This window comes from Tenrec ecaudatus, chromosome 14, assembly GCF_050624435.1.
Source record: "Tenrec ecaudatus isolate mTenEca1 chromosome 14, mTenEca1.hap1, whole genome shotgun sequence".
Taxonomy (NCBI): domain Eukaryota; kingdom Metazoa; phylum Chordata; class Mammalia; order Afrosoricida; family Tenrecidae; genus Tenrec; species Tenrec ecaudatus.
This window is the reverse complement of record NC_134543.1, coordinates 39,471,718-39,487,162: the sequence shown is the minus strand read 5'-3', so window position 1 is coordinate 39,487,162 and position 15,445 is coordinate 39,471,718. Positions and strand designations below refer to the sequence as shown.

The 15,445-nt window shown below is 43.4% G+C and overlaps 2 protein-coding genes across 9 annotated transcripts in view; one reads left to right on the top strand and one right to left on the bottom strand.

The window, feature by feature from the left end:
- Positions 1–321: 321 nt before the first annotated feature.
- LOC142426523 (uncharacterized) lies at positions 322–6,682 on the bottom strand. Of its 2 annotated transcripts, none has more exons than XR_012779753.1 (2): positions 6,010–6,682; positions 322–4,604 (listed from the first exon to the last, which is right to left on the bottom strand). XR_012779753.1 is itself a non-coding variant. In XM_075532157.1 (2 exons), the coding sequence occupies exons 1-2, from the start codon at positions 6,662–6,664 to the stop codon at positions 4,450–4,452; spliced, it is 687 nt and encodes a 228-aa protein (XP_075388272.1). In that variant the 5' UTR covers positions 6,665–6,682; the 3' UTR covers positions 322–4,449. The 2 variants fall into 2 exon arrangements, 1 of the variants encoding a protein (XP_075388272.1); XM_075532157.1 differs by having other exon boundaries at positions 6,133–6,682.
- Positions 6,683–6,742: 60 nt separating this feature from the next.
- The window catches only part of FUT8 (fucosyltransferase 8), a 286,681-nt gene continuing 277,978 nt past the window's right edge, over positions 6,743–15,445 (top strand). For 6 of the 7 annotated variants that reach the window (XM_075532154.1, XM_075532149.1, XM_075532155.1 and 3 more), the window contains exon 1: positions 6,743–7,189. The gene's annotated coding sequence lies outside the window, so the exon portion shown is untranslated. The remainder of the gene's footprint in view (positions 7,190–15,445) is intronic. The other variant, XM_075532156.1, reaches the window with a different exon arrangement.

The window sequence follows — 15,445 nt, the reverse complement described above, 5'->3', positions numbered from 1 at the left end:
TAATGGCTGATGGGTTTGAACCACTGACCTTGAACTTAGCAGTCCAAACTCATAATGCTACCAGAGCTCTTTTATTTCTCAAGGGAGAATGCAAACTATTGTAATTTTTTCCCTCATTCATTCAATATTTTTTAGATTGATTCTTGAGCAAACTGTTAGGTATTGAAATAAAAGAGATATGATTTAATTTCTGATTAGAGTTTTATGGAAGTACAAACAGAACTATTATCTGACACTATCCATAGAACAGTAAGTAGCTTTAGAACTGGTTTTACCATCAGATAAATCTATCTTCAAGGGTTTTTCTTTTAATCCATTTTATTAGGGGCTCATACAACTCTTATCACAATCCATACATACATCAATTGTGTAAAGCACATTTGTACATTCATTGCCCTCATCATTCTTAAAACATTTGCTCTCCACCTAAGCCCCTGGCATCAGCTCCTCATTTTCCCCCTCCCTTCCCACTCCCGCCTCCCTCATGAACCCTTGGTAATTTATAAATTATTATTTTGTCATATCTTGCCCTGTCCGATGTCTCCCTTCCCCCACTTTTCTGTTGTCTGTCACCCAGGGAGGAGGTCACATGTAGATCCTTGTAATCGGTTCACCCTTTCCAACCCACCCTCCCTCTACCCTCCTAGTATCGCCACTCACACTCCTGGTGAAGGGATCATCTGCCCTGCATTCCCAGTGTACACCTATCTGTACAGGTGTACATCCTCTGGTCTAGCCAGATTTGTAAGGTAGGAGTGGGATCATGATAGTGGGGGAGAAGGAAGCATTTAGGAACTACAGGAAGATTGTATGTTTCATCGTTGCTACATCGCACCCTGACTGGCTTGTCTCCTCCCAGAGACCCTTCTGTAAGGGGATGTCCAGTGGTGTACAGATGGGCTTTGGATCTCCACTCCACACTGCCCCCCTTATCCACTATAAGATTTCTTGTTCTGATGATGCCTGATACCTGATCCCTTTGACACCTCATGATTGCACAGGCTGGTGTGCTTCTTCCATGTGGGCTTTGTTGCTTCTGAGCTAGATGGTTGCTTGTTAACCTTCAAGCCTTTAAGACCCCAGACGCTATATCTTTTTATAGCCAGGCACCATCAGCTTTCTTTACTACATTTGCTTATTTACCTGCTTTGTCTTCAGTGGTTGTTTCAGGAAGGTGAGCCTCACAGAATGCCAGTTTAATAGAAGAAATTATTCTTGCATTGAGGGAGTACTTGAGTGGAGGCCCAATGTCCTTCTGCTACCTTAATACTAAACCTATAAATATATGCATATAGATCTATCTCCCCATCCTCATATATAAATGTTTGCATATGTGCATGCCTTTATGTAGATCTCTATAAATGCCCTTTGCCTCCTAACTCTTCCCTCTATTTCCTTTGAATTTCCTCATCCCACTATCATGCTCAGTCTTCATTTGTGCTTCAGTAACTCCTCTTGGTTACATTACCCTTGATCACGCCCTACCAGGGCTCCTAAACCCTCCTCACCACTGATTTGGATCACTTGTTGTTTCCTTGTCTCTGGGCTTGTTAACACCACTACCTCCCCCCCCCCCCCCCGTCCCCCAAACTGTTGGTCCCATTGTTTTCTCCTCCAGATTGTTCATCCAGTCTATCTTATTTAGACAGACCTGTGGAGATAATAACATGCACAAAAACAAGACAGAGCAAAACCAAGCAACAATATACAACAAAACAACAAACCATTGACAAGAAAAAAAAACCAAAATAAAACACAATAAGGAAGAAAAGCTTGTAGTTAGTTCAAGGATCGTTTGTTGGCCTTTAGGAGTGTTTTTCAGTCCAGTCTCTTGGGGTACCACGCCCTGGCCCCAAAGTCCACCTTCAGCTTTCCCTGGGGACCTCGCCGCTCCATTTCTTCAAGGGTTTCTCTCTCTCGCTGCTTGCTAATCTAAGTATATTGAATTCATTTTAAGGTTAGTTCCTCTTGGGGCTACAACATTGCTACCAGTTACATTTGTGGTCACAGGTCAACTTGTTTAGACCTGGAAGAAAAGACAATCCTCCACCTAAAGAATTGACTGACAGTTTTTCCTTTCACTCTTCCTGGGCTAGTCTAATGTAGAACTCTAATGACTTGGGTATATAATTTAGAAAAGTATAAGCCCTGTCAAACATAGCCCTGAGTGGCTAAGGGCTATTTCTTCCTCAAGCTATGTTATCCACCTGATTAGAAGGGGACAGGCAATGTGCCCTCCACATTGTCCTTGGGGAAGAGTGAAAAGTGTAAGGAGGTGTCCTGCTTTAAGAGAAGAGACACATTACTTCTACCTACAGCCCATTGTCACGCGGTCAAATTGCAAGGGAGGGGGTGGTAAGATATGTGTGTTTGTGTGTGAGTGTAATCTATTTATGTGCCAGGAAGGAGGTAGTGAGAGCTACAAAAAAAAAATAAATAAAATGAGAGAATTTATTTACTGATTGACTCAGGCTAATTGGGTTATTTCTGTATGTGGTGGTTGGTGGTTACCTGAAAGACAAACAATGCATTCTATTTTTAAGGAAGAAACAAAATTGGCTGTTGAATAAGAAATCAATGATGGAAGCCATAGGATGCTTTAACCCACTGGATGAGGCAGAATTTTTAGCCACGATGGCAAGCCATAGAGGAGCAGTCTGGTTACAGTTCATTAGCCTTTAAAATCACTAAGTTTATTCTTCAGATTAGAATGACGGATACTGGCTCTTTAATGAGTGGGTATAGACAGATAGTTTCTATTTAAGGACTTGGCTCAAAAGTGAGTTAAAGTATTTATTAGATGTGAAACTAGACTTTCCCCATATTTCATTGTTGAAGTCACTGTCAATGGTGTGTCAAGCTGGCTGGATTTATAGTTTTAAAACTGGCAAACAACCAAGATCTATCGAGTCTAGTGCCTTTATTTTACAGGTGAGAAAACTAAAACTCAAGTGGATAAAATGTTATCTCAAGGTCACACCTTTTGGCCAGTAGCAATTACAGTGCGGCCCTTTAGATAGCTTCCTACAAAGCAGGATCCTCTAAGTCAGCGGTGCTCAACCTGTGGGTCACGGCCCTTTCACAGTTATGAAGTAGCAATGAAAATAATTCAATGGTTGGGGGTCACCACAACATGAGGAACTGTATTAGAGGGTCTTGGCATTAGGAAGGTTGAGAACCACTGCTAAGTGAAATGTAACTAGAGCAACAATTTAAAAATGAGAATGATGAAGCATCACTAAGTCCCTGGTGTAGTGTTTGGGTTGTGATCTGCTTGGTTGCAATACAAAACCACCCGGGCCTTCTATTGCCGCAGCTACAGTCTCAGAGACCCACAGGGGGTCACTGTGAGCCAGCATTGACTCCATGGCAGTGAAGAGAATGTTTCCAGGGCTGATAATTGTTGGAACACATTAGTAGAGATTGCACACGTTGTCTACTACAGGGCAGTGGCTGCTGCAGAATTCTCTGGGAGCCTCCCCAATCCTATTCTGGAACCCCTGGGTTCTCGCTGCTATAATAATACAACTCCCTGAAATGGTTGATTTCAGAATTAAATGATGGAGTAGCACAGGGCCTCGTACTCAGCAGCATTACCCCTTAGCTATTATTTTTATTATAGCTCAGACTCTACTACTATCGGGTTGACTTCTGACTCATAGCAACCCGATAGATTGTTTTCAGGGCTTTAAATACTTATGGGAGCGGATAGCCTCATTTTTCTCCCTTGGAGTGTGGCTGGTGGGTTTGAACCTTGTGGCTAACAGTTCAACACTCATTCCACAGCACCATCAGAGTATAGTCATTAATAAAATGGTAGTCGATGTCTCATTAGTTTCTACATGAATGCTTACAACTTTGGAAATACAGCATTCAAATTCATTAACTTTAACCAACAAAATGGTCAAATACTCACTTTTACTTTCATCTTAATCTTTTCCATTGCCTAAGGCAGGCATGTCCTCAAACTACAGCCCGCTGGCCCGCCCAGGACATTTAGCTGACCTGCCGGGTTTTTTTGCCCCATTTTGTTTTTTACTTCAAAATAAGATATGTGCAGTGTGCATAGGAATTTGTTCATAGCTTTTTTTTAAAACTATAGTCCAGCCCTCCAACGGGTCTGAGGGAAAGTGAACTAGTCCCCTGTTTAAAAAGTCTGAGGACTCCTCGCCTAAGGGTTGACTCCTTCTTGTCCTATCCTCAAGTCCCCAAAGCTCTGATTGAATGGTAAATGTTTGACCCAGGCTGTGTAACAGAAAATAATGTTCTGGCAAGGTCATGTAATTTATGAGTGAAGCTGGTGACAGAGAATCTTCTGTACATTCTTTTGTGAGTAGGACCAATCTTGATGTCTGTGGGGAGCCAAGAAGGCCTCCGGAGCCTAGTTTGGTGGGGGATGGGTGGGAGAAAAGGGGAAACATACTGATTTGTTTAAGTCAAAATCAGAAATTAGAGTTGAGAAGCAAAGGCAAGTAACAGATTTTGTTGAGGAAGGGAGCTCGCTGGCAGGCTGTGAATCTGAAGCTTATGGGAGAACAATCTTTGATAAGGAGGCCTTGTGGTGGTCAGAGATTCTGCAGCATACTTTCTATCAGGAACGCCACCTGGCAAGAGAAAGGCAGATTTGTAGTAATTATCACTTTTGGAGACAGTAAAAGAAATGGGTGTGTTTTAAAACGGACACTGCTGTCTACACTGAGAAGAAACAGGCTAAGTATTGATCACAAGTGAAATTTCTAGAAACTTGTTATTGGTCTGGAACTTAAAGATTTGTTCTCAAATTTCAGCTGTTTAGCTGATCCTTCTAGTTCTAGGGTGGCAGCTAAACCCTGGCCTGGGAAGGGTTTCGATAGTTTTCTGTGACAGGCCTACAAGTACATTAACTTAACAGAAGTAGGAATTGCTGAAGAAATCATTTCTGAGTGTTTCTAGAGACACACATTATTTGACAGAAAACCTATTAAGCCAGCAAAGCTCCAAGATAAACCTAAAATTTCTGTTAATTGCCAACCACCCTGGAGAGTGAGTGCTCCTTATAGCAGGATCTTGCTCTGCTTATGAGTTCAGAGGGCAGTGCTCACTGAATGCACTCACTGAATGCTCTCACTGAAAAATGGCAGCACTGGGCTAGAAGATCATCTTTTTGCGTGTGCTTGACCCTGGATAAGTCCCTTTAGTTTCCCTCCAACTCTCTTTTTTTATAAGGATTTAACAATCATAAAAACTACTGTAGATGGTGGGGGAGGTTGTATGTGTGTGGGGAATAGAAAGCTAATAATAAAATATTCTAAAAGTGATATGGCAATGATTGTACAAAACTTCTTGATATGACTGAAATACTGAATTGCCTATTTGGATTATGATACCAGTCAAAAAGTTCAGGAAAACCTTCTTCAGGGGAAACTGAGTTGCTTGCGGACACTTTTGTTTTTCTTCTCGAATCAGCAGTGTTTTATTAGTGTCTCTGTAACACAGTCCCTGGCATACAAGACACTGAAAAAGCTTTGTGCATATGAATATTGTTAGACAGAAGAGTTGGTGATACTTTTTATACTTAGCATTTAAAAGACCTTCCCTATTTGCTCTGGAATAAATGTCCAAGAAATTTGCCTGAAAATACTCCAATGTTTTCATTCCCAGTCTTTAGAGAACCCCTTCACTTTTCCACCACACAGCGCCGCAGGCTAGGGATCTGGGTACAAAAGCTACAATGGAGAGTTCGCACGGGAAGCTAATCTTTCAGCCCTCTGATTGGCCGACCAGCACTCCACTCACGCGGCTGGCGATTCTGATTGGCCGTCGAGGCACCCCACTCGGCCCGCGACGACTTTTGTGTCCTTAGGGTCTCCAGCCCCGCTTGAGGTCAGGGCCAGGGGAGGTGGTAGCCCTCGACCCACCTAGTGCTCTGCATCGCGGGCGCAAGGAGGTCCTGGGGCCCGAGCGGGTAGGATGCACCCAGAGAACAGTCTCCCCTCTGCTCCCCCTCTTCCACCGTTCACTTTCCCTTACTGAATAAACTTCCGCCTCGGAGTAGCTGCAGCAGCCAGGCATGTAACCGCGGCGTAGCGGCCAAGCATCCAGCCCAGGACCTCCAGGGGGAATCTTTCTCTCTCAGAGACTATGGAAACTCACGACGTGAAATAGGGCTTCGTTGAGGCGCATGTGGGGGTGCTGCCGGTGGCGATCCAGTTGCAAGCTGCAGCCGAGCCGGCCGGACGTGGGCTGCAGGGTTTCCTGAGCAGCAGCAGCAGCAGCAGCAGCTGCAGCGACCACCTCTGAAAAGCAGCAAGGAGCCGGCTTCACATCCCCAGTCCTTATGCTCCTTAGGGCCGTGGGCTGGCCCGGCGTGGACCGGCCCGTTGCCCGGCGGTCTGCAGAACACAGCATTCCAGGGAGGTGGCTCTCTCGGGAGTGGGGAGCCTAGCAACTCGCGCCCCCATAGGCTTCGGCCTGCAGACGGTAGAGGGCGGCGGTGCTGGCGAGCGGGCCGGCGCCGCGCGCGCAGCTGCTGCGCGGCTGGAACGCTCCCTTGCCCCGTGGCGGCCCGCTGCTGGCCCGGGCGGTGGATGCCGCAGCTACTCAATCCGCGGGCGCAGCGAGGAAGGGGGCGGGGAGAAGCCTTGGCACATGCCAGGGTCGCCGTAGGTGGTGGCGGCCGGCGCATGCGCACTCGGTCCCAGACGCCTGGGACGCGGAGGGGCGCGCGACCCCATCCGCGCGCGCGCGCCGGCGGAGCCCAGGTTTCCGCGCCCGCACTCGTTGTCGGAGTGGCTCCGGCGCGTGCGCGCGTTCTCTCCGGCCGACCCGCGGAGCCCAGTCCCCTCAGCCGTAGGCCCCCGCCCCCCGCCGCTCCCTCCCAGCCCCCAGCCAACCCGTCCCCTTCCTCTCCTCGCGGAATGGGGCCGGCGCTGCTCGGGGTCGCGCGCCCCGGACCCGGCTCGCGCTCGGTCTCGCGCTGTCAGCGACTGCCCGGCTCGCGCCGCCTCGCGCTCTCCCTCAGTGGCGCCTAAGGCTCCGTTAAGCGGCGGCGGTGGTTCCTGTTTCCGCTTCTTCCTCTCCCTTCGGTCCGGAGTAGCATCCTCCGCCCCGCCACCCCTCCCACTCCCCCGACGCGGGGCAGCTGCAGCGGAGGGCGCCGGCGGCGGCGACCGGGGACGGCGGCGACCGGCCGCCTCTGCTCCAGGCTCCGGTAAGAGGGCGTTGGGAAGCCGGGCCCCCGCGCGCCCGGGGTCTTGGGCTGGGCAGGCGCGGGCTCCGAGGAGGCGCCGGGGGCTGTGACAGGGGCTGTCGCTGCTGCTCTCCCCAGGCGACCCCCGGGCCTGTTGCTGCAACTGCTGCTGCTGCTCCGGCAGCGCCCGGGAAAGTGGGGAGGGAGCCCCCGGGACGCTCGGGCGGGTGCCTGGGCGCCACCCCTGCCGGGACGCGGAGCCGCGCCGTCGCTGCCCTCGGCGCCGCGCATCCCGGCTCCGGGAAGGGGCCGAAGCTGGCCGCGGGCAGGGCTGGAGCGGGCTGGGAGGTGGCCCTCCGGGCGCCCCTGCACCCACCTTCCCGAGCCTCGGAACTCGGTCCTGGAGCCTCGGCGGCGGGCGGAGGGACGGGGCGGCCGAGCGGGGCTCGAGGCCAGCGGCAGGGCGCGGGCGCCACAAAGATCGCCCCGGCCCGGGGCCGAGGCGGGGCAGTTCCCCGCGGGAGCGCCGCGCTCTGCCGTTTGCGGTGGGAAGGATGACCGGGCGGCTCGCGAGGAGCTGAACTTACTTGGGAAGGTGGAACGAGTCCGCGGCTATTAGTTGCAGGAGGATTGTCCTGCCTGAGAGAGTGGGCTGCCGCGTGCAGCACCTGCTCTGCCCTCGCTGGGGGATTGCCACCTTCAGCCCCTGCACGTCGGAGACGCGACGTGTTCAAGTTAAATGGCGATGGCATGGTTAGGGTTTATCCTTGGTGAGCTGTTAGCGTTTTGCTGTGTATTATTAGCCTCTGAGATGTGAGGCCCTGGATAAGAACCGGGGGTATGTGTGTACACACACACACACACACACACACACACACACACACACACACACACAATTTTCCTTCTTATTTATGTTTGCATTCATTGATGGTCTACTTAAACTAATCGAAGACAGAATATCCAGTAGGTAAAACTCCAAACCTCATGTTTCCCCAGCACAAATTTCAACCAAAGTTTTACAAAATCAGCTCAGTGTTAAACTCATCACAAGTAACTGGCTTGATTTTGACTTGGCTCTGTTAAGGAACTGTTAAGGAACTGTGAGTGTGTGTTTCCCGGTTATTCTTGGGATGAAAGTGGACGTTTATCTTTTAATTAACAGTTGGTTTAAAATTTTAGGTTTAAAATGACGCATCATATAGAAAGCATTTTTTTGGGACTTAAGCACTTCAAAACTGAAATAATTTGTATAGTTGCAGTCTACCTTAAAAAAAGAGTCTACGCTGAATTATAAGGCCCTTTGCATTTCTAACCTTGTGTGATATACTGTAAGATAGAAGGTTTATATGTGTCTCTATCTATAATTTATCTATCTACCATTATCTATCTATCTATCTATCTATCTATCTATCTATCTATCTATCTATCTATCTATCTATCTATCTAGTTTTGGTTATTTGATTTAAAAATGCTACAATGGTAAGGATAAGGTGGGAATCCAAATATGTGAGATGTTGATTTTACAGGCTTAGCACATCAAAATGTAGGTATTTAGAAATGAATAGGTGATAAGGAACATGGAAGGCTGGTTAAAGGCATGCATTTCCCTTTTGCTGCTTTATAAATTGAGATTCTACTTGAAATGCTGAACAGCTGGAATGAAACTTGCATAGATCGCAGAAACCGACGCAAAAATGTGTCTTTGATCAAGTAGTGAATTGACATGGAGTGTCATATTGTCACTTGTTAGAATAATGCCTTGAATTCATTTCTGTAAAATATGACACCGTATAGGCTACATTTTAGGATATTCTTGATTTTAGCTAAAACGTCTCTTGAAGTTTTTATTCTACAAATGAACTCGATTTGAAATGTTTGGAATGGAAAAAAAAGCTCTGATTACATACTGCAGTGCTTTGTTCCAAAATTTAACCACTCTTTCTAAGGAATTTGAATATATCTTGCAAGTGGCGACTTGTGCTATGGCTTGAAAAACTTATGTTTTTATCCTACTTGTTTATTTTATTAAATGTAGTTATATTAGTAGGTTGGTCTGGAGGGGGAGCTAGTGCCAAAGCAAAGTATAGCTTTGTATGTATTTGAACTTTTGAAACACCTAAAACCAGATTTGTTATGCGCAGGAGAAACAATTTTTTTAATTTAAAGAGGGGAATCGAAGATATCTATATATACTAAGTTATATTACAAATGAATAGATTTAAAAAAAATCTGGAATAATGGACAGCAAAAGCTTTATTTATTGAACTTTTCACGGAACATCTCTGAAAGTGTATACCAAAGCCTAGTATGTGATAGTAACCTCCTTGTTCAGTGTAACAGACAGATCCAGAAGGGAAAGAGCACATCCTTGATCGTTGTGCATGTTGTCTGCTCATAAATTTGTTCTTTATGAATAAACCTTAAAAAATAGCATCAAGAATAGTCTTCTCTGGGCAAAGGTATGAATTGTGTAGGAAGCTAGGGATTTGTCAAAAAATAGAGATGCTTTGAATAATGAAATATGGACCCTGCAGACATCTGGAGTGTAGGATTCCAAGGTCACTTCTTAAAGGTGCCTCCTGCAATATAACACAGAGGTCCAGCTCATTTACACATGGATCCTTTTGTACTTGTGATTGTGAAGCAGTTATGTTGTTGTCCTTGATACGTTATTTAGATTTCTAAGCTGTAATCAGTCAGGTATGTTAATTTACTTTCTGACAGTTCACATATTCTTCAAATTCAGGCCTGGAAATTGATAATGATGTATATATTTAAACCATGAGACTATTCAGTGCTTTGAGGATAGTAGTTTGACGGTTTGCTTTCCATAGCTCTTTAATATGTAAATAGAATCTCAATGATGATAAGATTAAAACATTAGATTATTTTAAAGGAATGGCAATATCTGTGAAGAACACAAGTTGGAGGCTTATTTTGAAGGATTTCAAGCTATAAAAAACAAATTTTATAACATATATTAAGAATTTAAAAATTTTGACCATTTAATGAAAGCTAATTTTGATATGGTATTATGAACTGCATTTTGTAAATCTCATAGTTTAAATTAAATATAGCACCTTTATAAAGATAAAATCATTTTATTCTGTTTTGTTGTCACAAGAGTAAATATAAAAATAAACATTTAGATGAGTTCCTTTACATAAAAGTACAATAAAATTTAGAGCCTCCACAACTTTGAAATGAAAAGTATTACTATTATACTAGTTTCATACTCTTTATCCGTACTGGTTCAGATGAGATATCAGGTCTCCTGTAGTCAACTCTTGAATTTCTTGATGTTGCAAATTGTAAACACTGACGCCTAGCCCCAAGGTCGTTGGTTTGAGTCACCTCAAGGTTTCTTGGAAGAAAGACCTGTCGCTGATCTGCTTGAGGCCAATTAGCCATTGAAAATCCTACCCAGCACAGTCATACTTTGTCATCAGAGTTGACTTGTAGTCAACAGTCAACTTGGAGGAGCAACAAAGGATTCTCATGATTCTCCTCACTGTTTGTAGTTTAAATTGTTTTTGACTTAGTTTATGATTCATCAATTAAAAGTTTAAAGTAAAAATATTTACAACTGATTGTATTTAAGATTTACTTGTATCTCCCCTTGCTGAAATGCAGATGCCAGGAGATCAGGGAATCTGTGTGCTTTGTTCATTGATATATGCCAAATACATAGAAGAGTCTTGCTAAATAAGTAGGTATATAGTAGATATTTGCTATATTGACAAGATCATCCTCTTGTAAGTTATTATAAATATCATTGTCACAAACATTTTGCAGGTAAAATTCTTAACATCTCTATTTCTTTTATACTTCGTGAAGTGAAATTCCTAGGCTAGATGATGAGAATGGTTTTAAAATTCTTAATTTTTAAATTGGGGTAAATAGATATGTAACAAATCACTTGCCATTTCAACATTCCTCCGTGTACAATTCATTTATGTGCATCATGTTGTCCAACCATTACCATTATCTATGTTCAAATTCTCCATTACTTTTCAAAGAAGTTCACTATTCTACCCTACCTCCCCCATTCGGCCTGCCCTTGGTAACTGTGAATAAACCCTAGTTTCTATAAACTTGCCTATCCTACACATTTCATTCAATTAGAATCATACAATATTTGTCTCTTTGTGACTGACCGATTTTACTTAGGGTCTGTGATGTATGTATCAAGGCTTCATTTCTCTTTATGACTGAGTTATAGTCCATTGTCTATATGAAACACATTTAATTTATTCATTTGTCTCTTAGTGGACATTTAAATTGCTTCCATCTTTTGGCTACTGTAAACAGCCCTGCAGTGAGCCCTGGAATGAGCAGATATATCTTGTTTTTAATTCTTTGGGTATGCCTGGGATTAGAATTCCTGAGTGTCATATAGTAATTCTGTGTCTAACTCTTTGAAGAACCACTGTGGTCTGTTTTCCATGGTGATTGTACCATTTTATAATGAATGGGCATTCTACCCACCAACAATGGATGAATGTTCTTATTTCTTTACATCCTCATCAATGCCTGTTATTTTATTTCCATTTATCTATCTATCTATTTATTTATCTATCTATCTATTTATTTATTAATTATGACAACCATTTTTGTGGGTATGAAGTGATCTCTCTGTGGAGATCACTTTAGTGGGTATTTGCATCTCCCTGTGAGTTGAAATCTGCTCCATGGCAGTGAGTCTTGTTTGAAATGAGAAGGACAGGAGCCCTGGGGGGATTAGAGTGGAGTATTTGTTGGGTTTCTAACTGTAAGGGAAACAGTACGAACCCACCAGTTGTTCTCTGGTAGAAAGATAGGGCTTTCTGTTCCTGTACAGATTTGCAGTCTCAGGAACTCAGACACCGTTCTGCTCTGGCCCGCAGTGTTGTTGTGACTCAGAATCACCTTGGAGGTATTGTGTTTGGTTGCTGACTAATGGTGGTATATACAACTGATTTAAAAGGAAAAAACCCAACATTTTCTTAATTTTCAACAGAAGAATTTTAAGATGTGTGTGTCCTGACTTTTCTAACAGATTAGTCTTCAGTCTCAAATTTACTTTCTCCCTTTGATTTACTCCTCTACCTACATTCTTCCCTCTTCCCAATTCCCCTTTATTGTCCCACAGCTTCCTTTTTTTGGAATAATTAGTATATCAAACTAATAAAATGAATTTATTACTAACTTGGGATAGGTTTTTATTTTTTATCTACTGGGTTTATATCCATCTCTTGAATAATATTGCATGTAACATTCATACAAATTTTATATTGTCCAGTTTCTTTTTAAAGGAGATCAGTTCAGACCCATGGGTTTATGCCATAGATGACACTATAAGGTTAGGCTGCTAATCTTAAGGTCAACAGTTTGAATCTACCAGCTGTTTCTTGCAAGAGAGATGAGGCTATCTGCTTCCATGAAGATTTGCAGCTTGGAAACTCAAAGGGGCAGTTCTACTCTCCTATAGGATTGCTATGGGTCAGAATCAACTTAATGGTAGTGGTGGTCTTTGGCGAAACATATCATGCTTGCTAACGTAGGGAGTCAATGGCAAAAAGGAAGATCCTCAGTGGTGGATTGACACAGTGTCTGCAACAAAGGGATAATCAGACATGGCAACTGTTGTGGAGACGGTACCAAAAGAAGCCAAACTCACTGACATCGAGTCAGTGCTGACCCCTCATCACACCCTACTCTTACACTCTTTTTAGAAAGCATAGCTCAATTTCATTGAGGTTTTCCTTTAAGAAACCTAGTGCTGACATTGAAGTACTCAGTTATCTACATTTAATTAACTTTTAACCAAAAATTTGCATTTAATTCATGCTATAAACAAATAAGTATATACTTGGACAACTTCTGCAAAGTTGGTCATTCAAATCCATCAGCCTACCCATGGATGAGACTGTTGGCTCCCGTTAAGCTTTACAACCTCAGAAACCTTATATATAGGTTCACACTGAGTCAGAATTGACTTAATGGCAGTGGGTTCTTTGGGTTTATATAAACCAATAGTAGTAACTACCAGAAGAAAGCTACATAATTTGAAATGATTTCTTCTGCAAAGTAGACCTTGGCAGCAGGTAGAATAACAAAGGGGTGGGCAGTTAGCATGGATGTTTCCTAGTAGCTTTCAATTGTGTATAGATGACTCAAACCAAACTCACGCACTCCAGTCTGCTCAGACCCATAGCAACCTTACAGGGCAGAGTAGAGCTGACCCTGTGGGTTTCTGAGGTGGGAAATCTTTACAGGAGTAGAAAGTATCTCTATCCCACAAAGCAGCTAGTGCTTTCAAACTGCTGATCTGCAGTCAAGTTGCATCGATATGGTGGAGGTTGCTACCACTAACGCGAAACAATGTGTATGAATTGTTGGATAGAAAACTGCTCTGCTCTGCAAACCTTGATCTAATTCAGTAAGGATTTAAAAGTAAGCTTAAAAAAAGATGTATTGGACAACAGAAAAGTGGGTGAAGGGAGACATCAAACAGTGTAAGATATGACAAAATAATAATAATTTATAAATTTTCAAGGGTTCCTGAGGGAGAGGGGTGTAGGGAGGGAGGGGATAAAATGAGCTAGTACCAAGGGCCCAAACAGAAAGCAAATGTTTTGAATGGTGATGGCAACATATGTACAAATGTGCCTGACACAATGGATGGATGTATGGATTGTGATAAGAGTTGTATGAACCCCCAATAAAATGATTAAAAAGAAAAGTTAAAAAAAAAGATGTATTGATAATTACTGGTGGTAGGAATGCAGAAATTGGAAGTGAAGAAGGATCAGCTGTTAGAAAAGATGGTATTGGTTATGGAAATGACACTGGAAATCACATGATAAAATTATGCAAGACCAATGACTTATTAAACAGAAATACCATTGTAAGTACCATAATCAGCAACTACAGGCCGATTGGGTTAAATGTTGGGCTGTGTGTTAGTCTGGGTAGACTAGAGAAACAAATCCATGGACACGCATATGTGCGTAAGAAAGGGTTTTATATATAAGAGAAATTGAATATTGAGAAAACATCCCAGCCCAGTCCAGATCATAATACATAAAAAAGCAAAGGGTCATTGAAAAGATAGGAAAGCAAGAAAAGAGCAAAATAGATGTTAGAACAGACTCAGAATTTGCTCTTGAATGTAGACTAGCTAAAGGGAATGGGAACAATGGTGAAGCAAAAGGACTGCTGAAAGGGTTTCAGTGAGCAGCTCAAGAAGGGAAAGGGCTATAGTGAAATATACACCAATCTCGAGTTAGAAATCCCAGCGAGAAGAACATGCTGAAGTAACTGAAGAAAACCTCGGACCTGGGACTTCAGGATATCGATTCAATGTGTATTACTACTAACCGCTAGAGGACGTACCAAAGAAGATGGGAGCAATACACAGAGTCACTGCCAAATTGAATCGTTCAAGGTTCTTCAATCATTTTAGGAGGCAGCACATAATTGAGAACCCGTGGTCCTGAAGGGAGAAGTCAAGCTGCAATGAATGAAGCAAGAAGCAAGGTTCTAGGAAGTGACCGGTAACAGTTGATCTGTTTCAACAATACTGCAAGTGCGTGCTTCTCTGTGCCAAGACATTTGGAAGACAGAGCTTCCTGACCAACCAACTGGAAGGGATTCATGTATGTGCCTAGACCTCACTGTTGCAGGAGGAAAGCTTGGGAGACTCAGAAAAACAAAGCAGCCCCATTGAGTTCTTTCTTTCATAGAATATATATATATATATATGAAGGGGTACCCAAAAAATTTTTTTCAAAGCTATGTATTTAAATTTTCTTACAAAACAATCTTATGAAGGGTAATGAAGTACTCTTCATTACCCTTAATACATCTGTCAAATCAGCGATTCCATTCTTGGAAACATTTTTCAAACTCATTTGTTTGGATGGCTCACAGCACCTCCCTTGTTTTTTTTCTTCACCTCTTCGGTGTCATCAAATCACTGTCCTTTCATGTCCCTCTGCATTTGAGGAAACAAAAAGAAGCCGCATTAAACAAGGTCAGGTGAGTAAGGTGTGTGGGGCAAGAGAGGCATGCAGTTTTTTGCCCAAAGCTGGCACACTGAGATGGCTGCATGAGTAGGTGCATTGTTGTGGTGGCAAAACCAGTCTCCTGTCTGCCACAAATCAAGCCTTTTTGTCACACACTGTTACACTTACCTTTTCAGAACCTCTAAATAGGAATTTTGATGAGCAGTCTGACCTGGTGGAATGAACTCCAAGTGCACTATGAGTCGACATTTTTGTCTGTTTGGGAAGT

Coding starts and splice junctions, on each gene's coding strand:
- LOC142426523 (XM_075532157.1), bottom strand. CDS start 6,664: ATGCGCCGGCCGCCACCACCTACGGCGACCCTGGCATGTGCCAAGGCT. Junction 4,605..6,132: donor ACGAAGCCCTATTTCACGTC/GTGAGTTTCCAT, acceptor TTCTCTTGCCAG/GTGGCGTTCCTGATAGAAAG.